Source organism: Cynoglossus semilaevis, chromosome 10 (genome assembly GCF_000523025.1).
Source record: "Cynoglossus semilaevis isolate Cse_v1.0 chromosome 10, Cse_v1.0, whole genome shotgun sequence".
In the NCBI taxonomy this organism is placed as follows: domain Eukaryota; kingdom Metazoa; phylum Chordata; class Actinopteri; order Pleuronectiformes; family Cynoglossidae; genus Cynoglossus; species Cynoglossus semilaevis.
The window spans coordinates 6499713-6509702 of record NC_024316.1 but is presented as its reverse complement, the minus strand read 5'-3'; the positions used below and the strand labels follow the sequence as shown (position 1 = coordinate 6509702).

The following is a 9990-nucleotide window of genomic DNA, read 5'->3' as shown; positions in this document are numbered from 1 at the left end:
GGTGGGGGGGAAATAAAAATGAAAAGGGTTAGAATTATTAAACATACAACAATCTACATCTACCAATTATTCCTGTCTGTATGTTATCCCCACAGAAATCGGAAAAAAATGTTATATTTGTCAAGTAAAATTAACTTTGACTTAAAAAAATAAATACATATTTTCACAATAACAAAAGATGGTCCTTTCCTCTGACTAAAATGTAGCCCCAATTTGTAACAGAGCCTACCCAGTTTCCCAAACAGTCACTGTATTTATCTTTTGGCTAGCATTTCCCACATGGTTTTACACAATTTTGGAATAACTGTTGCTAAATCTAAGGCATTGGACCTCACCCAGTCAATGCCGATCCTCAGGTGAATGCCAACGTATGGCCTGGTCAGCAAGCTAGAAATACGCGCATCGCCTTCCTTCACCATGGTGTCTGACCACACTACATAACGCTGCAGTCCAACATGGTCCTCTATCACTGGGAACTGGGCTGGGGCCCCGGGCATGGCCAGGACTGGGTGCTCAGATGGAGGAAACCTGGTCACATAAAAAATGTGAGGACATAAGACTTTTGGAAAACATTTTAGTTTTAGGTTTACTACGTTTTTAATATATAGACATAGCCATCGACCTACCACAGGTCAGAATCAGCAGGTTTCAGATTATTTTCGCCTTGTCAAGGCATGCAAACATTTGGTTTAAAATGACAGGGCAAATGGTATATAATAAAGAAACTGTCCGTGAGGCGACAGAGCAGAGATGTTTCTTTCGTTGTCCAAAAAATAAACCCTTTCCACTGATGCCAAAGATATAGCACTTTGCTGCTGCATATGTCAGTATACATAGATATAAACACATTTATAGATATACATACACAGTATATTCGCCACAATGAGGCTCCCATTCTGCATTTTTGTGAATCCAGACTTAACAACCAAAAACTGATTACAAGTACTCACTTCTTCATCCATTGTGATTGGTGGTATGCACTGAAAGAAATCCCACCAAATAAGACCGACTTGTCAAAATCCACACCAACGTAGTCCCAGAATGGACCAAATGGATTTCCATCCTATAAATCAGTCAGACCAATTAGATAGTGCCAGGGCCATGATACACAACACGTAACTTATGAGATTACAACTATATCTTGGTCTTTTGTGTTTTGGTCACCAGGGGGCAGGATTTCACTTGAAAGAATATCTCTTCAACGTTCACCAACGACCATTTTTAGATTTATCTAACCTGTATTTATGCTAGCAAATGTTTTAAAAAGGTGTCATTTAGAACAAAACAATTAGCTGATGCACAGACTCTGCCACAATTATTTTCCATTTTTTTATCTGCTTACCTTCATAGGACAGGATTTCTTGTCTGCGCTCCGCTGTGCAGCTGTCTCAAAGCAGTAAGCGTTCCTCTGTCCTGTGGGCCAGTGTGTAGGAGCCAACTTCTCCATAAAGTCTTCTAGACTCAGAACACGATGGTAGCCAGATAATGGCTCTAATTTAAAAAACTCCTTGTAAGGAACATGGACCTGAACAATGCAGGAAAACATGAACCTTTGTATAAAAATGTATGATAGAAACATAAGTCAAAATAAGCACCTGTTTTGTGCAAATAATTAAATGATAACAATATTTAAAGTAATACAGTACAACTAACAGACTACAAGTAAATACAAGGCATTAGCTGAGCTGCTTAACGTGCGTAGGGTTACTGACCTAATGACATCTAATATTAAAACATAAAAATAAAATATTATTTTATACAATAAAATAAAAGCTTCTGCATAATAACTTCTTACACATTGTGAATAACTCCTGTACTTACATTGGTATAAGGTGGCGTGTGGTGTCGGTAAACGATAAAGGGAGGAACTGCCAGAGTCCGATTCAGCATTTTTGCAAAGGCCAGAGTTCCCAGGAAATGGTCGAGCTGGTTCCCGAAACGACCTGAATAACAAGGGATTCACCAATAACATATTAAACATCGTTATTGGTTAACTATGTTGAAACAAATATGAAAACGCCACAATAACCACGTCTTTATTGCTACGCAACATAATTACATCTGCTCAACCAGTTCACACAGTTTAGCAGTTTTTATTATTATTTGTAAACAACGACAAACTTCCGAACTATAAGCTGCAGTGGTTGGTAACTTACTCCGGTCGCATATCATTTTTATTTACGTGTGTTTTTATATTTTAAATGTATTATTTGTTACTTCAATAATTGCTCTAAGCGCAGTTTAAAACAGATGCTTAACTCAAGGCACCATTTTACTTTTAAAGCAGACATATCTTTGGACTAGCTAGTTCAATTCTACTAAAAATGTATTTAATTTAGACAATAAAGAGCCATTACCCATGCAGGGGCAGTATAAAACATATCCATTATCGTCCCACTGCACCTCCTCCGCACATGAGTGATGGAGAAATGATAAAAATAAACATTTCAGAATAAAAGTTGGGAGCATTCGGTCCTTAGCCGCCATTGTAGTTCATTTCGTACTCCCAGCATGCACCGGGGTTTCCACTGCACGTCTTCTTCTAACATTATTTTAATGCGAATGAACACAAACCAGGGCGTCTGCCCCCTACTGTCCCGCCTATGTAAAGTCAACTTAGTTTGTTCAATATCGTCAAGCTACTATTTTACTTATTTAACATTTAACGATTGCATCTCTTTTATTATTATGATAACCAGGCTTGTTAAGGCATTTAACGGTTGTATTTTTTGCTTCATTTAATATAAATATAGTTTGCAATGCATTTTTGGTCCACTGTAACCATAAAAAACACAGCCATCAGGGACTATAGTGTTGTGCTTGCTGTATACTATGAAGCAGATTCTACCAGTATTTTGCAGGTACACTTCCCACAAGTTAATTTGTAAATATAGGTTAAATTCTTTGTCTTAACCAGGTGTGTATATGCCAAGGCATGATGATATTGACAATCAGGAAGTAGTTATTATTGCTGTCACTGTTTCCTTTCAACATGAAATCTAAAGTAAAAGCACATTTATGCAAATATAAACACCACAAGCGAATGTATAAATATCTAGTTTGAAAAGAAATCTGACAAATATTACAAACTATAACATTGAAGTTGATGTGAACTAATCTGCATTGAGACTTTCTGCTTTCCCTCAGATGTTCTTAGATGAAACTGAGCAGTCTGGTGACAGGAGAAACATTTCTCAGAGCTTCTTCTTGAAATGTTCACATGAGAGTTCAACATGCCCAAACACAGTGTTCAGGGTAGGCATGGCAACATGTGGTCCGCATGGGTGCGACTGGCCCTTGGGTACTTTCATTAAGACGTGTAGACTTTCTGCCAACTCTGCCTCATTTGTCTCAATCAACATTCATTGATTTAAATGGATTTTTGGATGCGTAGTACCCATAGGGTATTTAAAAACATGGCGGTCGGAAGTGACAGAGGCATTAAAAGATTTTGTACACCTATTATAAGAATTAAATCATAAAATCTACACCAAATTATGTTTAAAACAAGATTTTTTTTATAGAATATGATTCCTTGGATAACTTTTCCAACAAAAAACTCAAGTTTGTTCAGCTTCATAAGCTGATCATCCAAGCTAACCATCACAAAAAAACTCAGTAATTTTATGTTACAGAAGGGAGAGGGTGCCATAAGAAATAAAAAAAGTCACTGTATACAGGTTACAGGTTCCATGTTGAATGTAAATGTAAACTGATTTTTTTTTTATATATACTAATGGTTATACTGACATGTTCTATTCCTGGTAACTCTGTGAAAAGTTACCAGGAACTTCTTGAAAAAAGGTCTTACTAATGGGGTGAAAGTATGCTATTATTACAGTTCTGTTAATTATACTGGAGATCCACTCTTTGATTAAAGAAAACATTTTTGAAAAATTAGACATTGGGAGCACAACACCAACAAAGTATTTACAATTCAATTTGGGGGCCACGGGTTTACAGAGAGGATTTGGGAAGTTTTTTACTCAGGCCTTTGAAAGATACTTAATCCCTCCACATCCTCCGGTTCAGCCAACCCCATCCAACACATTCTCTCGTCCTTTGTGTTTAATCACTCTCGTTTTTCTTTTCTCTGATGCTCGGCAGCTGGCTGCTCTCTCTCCCTCTTTTCCTGTGTTGTTCTCGGTGTCTGCTCCTCCCCCATCCCTAGAACACACACTGTTTTTCATTGTTGGAGATGACAGCAACGATAACAATGCAGAGAACCACAACTCACAGCAGCCGAAGTATGAGGCGGAGTCAGAGGGTGAGGAAGCGGAGGGTGAGAGAGAGATAGAGAGAGAGAGAGAGAGCTGCTTCAGGTGAATGAAACGATGTTCATCACCACAACAACAAAATCAGACAAAACAGATACAAAGTCTAACAACAACAACAAACTCTATTGCAACAAAAATTACTATTTGTTACCAAACTGCCAAAACTCTCAACTGAAGGTTTATTTATCAAGACAAAAGATAATATTTTAATCTTAATTTTAAACAACATTCAGATATTATGTCTCAAACACACACCAGAAAACATTGGTATAAAAGGAGCATCCACCAAAGACTAGGGACTTTGAATAGGGTTAGAAAATTCACACTGTAATTTTACATAAACATATGTATCACTTGACGTTTCCCAGAATTACCATGGGCTTTTCAACAGATCAATGCCAGGCGTCTAGATCTTTTTCTTTTTCCTTTTGAAAATAGACTCCATCTATAATTAAATCAATAAAATAAAGTAAGTAAAAATACTAAACATACTAAAAAAGTCATTTGCGTTACATTTTTAAAAAGAACAGTGACTGTGACTCACTGCTTTGTGCTTAAATTTTCATTTCCTCTTTTAGAGTTTTGTACTTCCTTACACTCAAACAAAACTCTGCTCTTTGAGTAACTGCAAAAAGAGGTTTAAATGTCACCGTAACACATATGTCAATCATGTTTCCTCTATTCTTCACCACTGTTGACTCCAACGACAAACTCTGCAGTGTAGGTGAACAACACTCTGCCTGCAGCATCTACAAGAGAGGAAAATCAGGTAGTCGACCTCGAACACTCCACCCTCTGATGACCTTTCTGTGTTCACACCGACACAACCCGGTTTCAAGCTTAGCTCGAAGCTGAAGGACAAGAAAATTCCAAGTTATGTGAGCTCATAAACAACAGTTAAGAGCCTCTCTCCACCTGTTGTACTCAGGAGTCTGACCTAATTAATTCACAATTAAAATTAGGTATTAAATATTTTCCAAGCAGTAGTTTAGCAGAGGTTATTCTAAAACACAAGGTTAGGGAAACATTATAACAAAAATAGGGTAACAGGAAGTTACTCAAAAAACCTAGCTAGCTAAAGAAGAAGACCTGAAATAGTAAGAAAAATACAATTTCTGTAGAATGAAATTTATAATAATACTATAATACATTATATTATAATAATGGATTGTAAAGACACTTTACAAAGATAAAATAAATTAAATAATTAGCTGGAACGTAACAGTAAAAACAATGGAATGTTAGCATAGACATAGTTAAAGACTAGGAATAGTTTAAAGTTAGCATTGCAATAACTCATGTAAGTCAGCCGAGTGCAGATCATATCATACCGACAAAATCTGTGAAAATTTACAGAAAACCTGTTAGAAAAAGATAATCGCTAGAAGAGTGAAAACCATATATCATCTGTGCTGTCCTTGGAGCTAACAGACGACCAAGTCGTGTTGCTTTTATTTTTTGAAGTTTGTGTGACGCAACATTTGATATCATTATTTATCTGGAACGCAGCAGTGAAAATCTCCCTGCTCCTGTTGTGACGTAGACGTGTGGTATAGCAGGAAGCCACTGTGTTCCACCCATGCACCTTATCAACTTGCTGCAGGACACTGCTGCTAGCTGCCCGTGCCCTGATACCCCGTACGGTCCCAGTGAGGTAAGTCCCAGCTGAGATAGAGGGAAACTGCACTCCTCTGGGTGAAATCATCGAACGCCAGAAGCTCTCTCTGCTTTCATGATGTGATCACAAGTTCATATCTCTGTTCACAGCAGCGCCTCACACCAGCAGAAGTCTAAACAGGTTTACTGTACAAGGGCAGTATTGTGTCATAACTGTAGGGAGACGTTCACCGCTTTGTTGGACGTCAGAGGTTACTTGACAGAGTTACTTGACCTAAAGTAAAAGGATAATTCAAATTATAACAACGGTGAGTGCATGAATGCAATAATAATAAAACAAATATGTTTCAAACTACCTCATGGGGATATCAAACCCTGTCCCCTCGTTGAAAGTCCTTCAGTTATCAGTCTCCCAGGCACGATGAAACTCATTCCAGCATCTTATTTTTAAACAACATTTTTTTACATACTTTTTAGATGCTGCGGTTTGTGTCCTGCCCTCCGTCCTGTCCTGTTTACTGCCCATCTCTGCTAGTGTAAACTGTCCATCTGCTTTAAACAAAACACATTAAAACACACCCAAAGTTATTTCCCACCATTCCACACACACTGGGAAACCCACAGAGGAATGACTGGGAATGCTGGTGACCAGGGAAATACAATCCAGATGTAAAACAAAAAAACCCAAAAAAGTTGTCCTTCTGACTAATTGGCTTGACGCTGGTCCTTGAACGGTGTCCAGCAGGCTTTGTCCACAGTAGTGTTTTAGATTGGTCCAAACCTAACTGTACTTTCTGTGCCCCGAGTCTCAGCAGTTGTTTGGCTAACCCTCAAGAAAAAGTCAAGTTGGTATAGCTATATAGCTAACAAAGCCATAGTTTGGTTTCCTGATGCTAATGGTACGTATGTCTCCTGGCCTACACTTCACTTATGTCTATTCATAAAGTTATTCATTTATTTTATTTTGAAAAACAAATCGTAAAAAAATGTAGGTTAATTTAATTTTTGATTTAACATTTAGCATTTTTTAAACCTAACTTCTTTCCAGAAGTGTGTAACATACATTCAATAATTGGACCACCAGACCATTTTATCTATTTGGGAAAATAAAGACAATGTGGGCCACATGTTAGAGTCCCGACAAGTCGACAATGTGGGCCACATGTTAGAGTCCCATCTTTTGTTTAGGCATCAACCTGTGGAAACCTGCTGACAAACATGTATGCCTTACAGTTTGAAGCCCAATTTGCATGCCAATAAATGTCGGCTGTACTAAGTAACTAGAACCAACAACACGGTGAAAGAACACAGTATCATTGAGGAGATAAAACGAATCACGCTTGGCGTCCCCTCATCCATCTTCCACCATCTGTTTCTCCATGTTATTGTCCACTTTTTCTTTTTAGCAGTATCTGAACATAAGTTTTAAGCCCCCCCCTCACATGCCCAAAAAAGTCTGTAGTCGACCACACTGTAACAACCTTGACATGGCTGTAAAACTACTGTCAAAACAGCAGATGATACTGTACCATTCATGTACCATATGGCATCAATGACACTGTCATAAATCAGCAGCAGGACACATCTGTCACATTAACAGTCTGGAGTCACATGACACACAACAGGCTTTTATGTGGAGTGCAGCTAATGTTAGCCTTGTATAAACTTCAGGGGACAGGGACAACTACAGAAGGAACAGAACTGGATAAGAAACTAATTTGTTAGTTTTTTTAACTTTTGAAATTTTACTGTTCAGACTCACTGTAGCTCGTCAAGTTCGAAGATTAATTTTTCCACTGTGTTTTATTTTGTATTAAAATTTAAAATGTATTTATTTTAAAAAAAAATTCCAACTGTAACAAAACATAACTTCTGTGTTATTTTTAACACGGAAGTCCAAGTTTCTTCTGAAGGCATTAACAAACTCTAAAAGTCCCCTTAAAAATGTTTTTATAAAAGAGTATAGGTGAAAGGCTTCTCTGTGATTACTTAAAAAAAACCCATCATAAATGAATAACTCACTTAACTGCTCAAACACCTTTTCCATGTATAATAAATAATAATAATAATAAAACTTTTTTCCCAAGTGGAACATTTTTTCTGCCAATAAAATGTCAACCAGAGATCCAGAAAACGGTTTAGACAACAAATTATCTATATATATTGATTTGGATATTTTTAAGATATCATTCAAGCATTTTCTACACTTATTTTATCATGTAAATTTGGAATTTATTTATTTTTTACAACATATGAGATTATTGAGAGACATAATTTGTGAAAAAAAAACCTGGATAAAAAAGGTTCAACATTAAATGGCAGTAAAATAAAAACATAATTTTGATAGATTTTTACAAAGTAAACTCTTCTTTTAGATGTAATCCAAATAACTTAAATTTGTTTTAAATTAAACCAGTGTGCAATTCATGGCCAAAACATACTGCATATAGTCTCATAATTCAGATTGAATTTAGATGAAAAGTATTACAGCATAAATACATACATTGATTATTTCCATAAAGAAGAGAAGCACTTTTTTTAAATAGATAAATTAACTAAGATAAAAAAGATAAATAAATAAATTTTATATTTTTTCTGTTCTGGCTCTGTGATCTTATTCTATCTTTAAAAAATCTTAGCATTTCAACTTTGACATCAAGTTTAAATTTCAGTTTACTGATTTTTGAAGTTTATTTATGCTAAACTCTATAAACTCTTTTTGAAGTTTATTTATGCTAAACTCTGACTATTTTCTTAAACTTGGTTTAGTGAAGTAATATTTACTTAGTTTTTTGTTTTGGCTAAGTATATTTTCAACAAATTCATGTTTTGTCATGTAACACATTTGTTTTACATGCAAGATTTAGTTGACTGTCAGATGTTTGATGACAGCAAAACTCTTTATTATCTGTCTATACAATGTCAACTGTTTTTTGCCAAAAACTGTTCTGCTTTAATGACTGAATGTATTTTCTGGTATCATTTAAATATTTCTGAGCTATTTTTTGTGTGAATTTCGCAGCTTTATGAACCATTGGCCTACCTTTAGGCTAATTTTGATACATTTGTGAGCTACATCTACGTTGTTTTCGTTATTTTATTCTTTACTCTTTAGCTTTCAAATCTGAATTGTTTTGACTTTTAGTGACTTTATTTATAGCTTTTTATTTGAACAAAAACGTTCAGTTTGTTTTGTACTGCCCTCTATTCTTGTCTTATTCTTCTTTGCTTCTATACTATTTATTAATGACTTTTAATTTGAAAATGCACCGTAAAAGGACAAAGGTGATGTTTGTAAGGAAAGTTGTTTTACAAATATAACGACTTGTTTTACTGGGCCCGCTTTAAACAACTTTAATAAGACTTTCAAAGGTAAATAACAAATATTTGTTTAAAGTTATTTTAGAAAGAACTTCGGAGGAGTGTAGTAACAGTATGTAGTGTTGTCGGTATCACTGTCTGAACATCAGACCCAAAAACAGGCCAAAAAATGTTCTTTTGTTGACTTCACGAGCCGTCGAAAGTTTGGCAACAGTCGGAATGGAATTGGAAACGAACGACGAAAGGGTAGAAAACAGAATTCAAAGAAACAAAACATGGTTTCACCTCAGCGTTAAGTTAAGACTTAATACCTTTTTTTCTGCGTCATATATTAGTTTTTCTATGTTATCAAGTTACAAAGCAAATAAACACCGATACGTGTCTAGTTTTGTTTCCTGCAATGTCGTGATTTTTTTTTTGGAAGATTCTAGAATAGAAAAAGACATATTTGCACACCGTGTTTAGCGTTTTCCGAGCGGGTAATTATTTTTAGTCTTTTTTTGTGGACATAAAGTGTGCAATGTCGAGGTGCACTTGAAGGCATCATTATTGAAAACTCCTTTTTCTCCCTCCCCCACCCCCCATCACTGTGTCTCTGCACAAACACACTGAGCCTGCGGGGCTCTGCAACTGAGAGAGTGAGGTTTGGGGGGCGGTTTGGGTGATGAGGAAACGGACTGATGTGCCCTGGAAGTAATTCTTTCACCCCTGAACACACACACAGTCTCTCTCTCTCTCTCACACACACACACACAGGAAAGAGGGGTGGGGGGTG

The 9990-nt window shown here is 36.3% G+C and overlaps 2 protein-coding genes across 14 annotated transcripts in view; both read right to left on the bottom strand.

Annotated features, from left to right (window-relative positions):
• The window catches only part of pofut1 (protein O-fucosyltransferase 1), a 4120-nt gene extending 1583 nt beyond the window's left edge, over window positions 1–2537 (bottom strand). Inside the window, exons 1-5 of the mRNA XM_008318412.3 lie at window positions 2358–2537; window positions 1822–1943; window positions 1343–1525; window positions 951–1063; window positions 312–528 (exon numbers count right to left, since the gene is read on the bottom strand). Coding sequence (XP_008316634.1) covers window positions 312–528; window positions 951–1063; window positions 1343–1525; window positions 1822–1943; window positions 2358–2487 — 765 coding nt within the window. The 5' untranslated portion in view covers window positions 2488–2537. The remainder of the gene's footprint in view (window positions 1–311; window positions 529–950; window positions 1064–1342; window positions 1526–1821; window positions 1944–2357) is intronic.
• A 1190-nt stretch (window positions 2538–3727) lies between these two features.
• tm9sf4 (transmembrane 9 superfamily protein member 4) overlaps window positions 3728–9990 on the bottom strand; it is a 64857-nt gene continuing 58594 nt past the window's right edge. For 3 of the 13 annotated variants that reach the window (XR_003050817.1, XR_003050819.1, XR_003050820.1), the window contains 2 exons: window positions 5863–6446; window positions 3728–5128 (listed from right to left, as the gene is read on the bottom strand). The gene's annotated coding sequence lies outside the window, so the exon portion shown is untranslated. The remainder of the gene's footprint in view (window positions 5129–5862; window positions 6447–9990) is intronic. The other 10 variants (XR_003050826.1, XR_003050827.1, XR_003050828.1 and 7 more) reach the window with 10 other exon arrangements.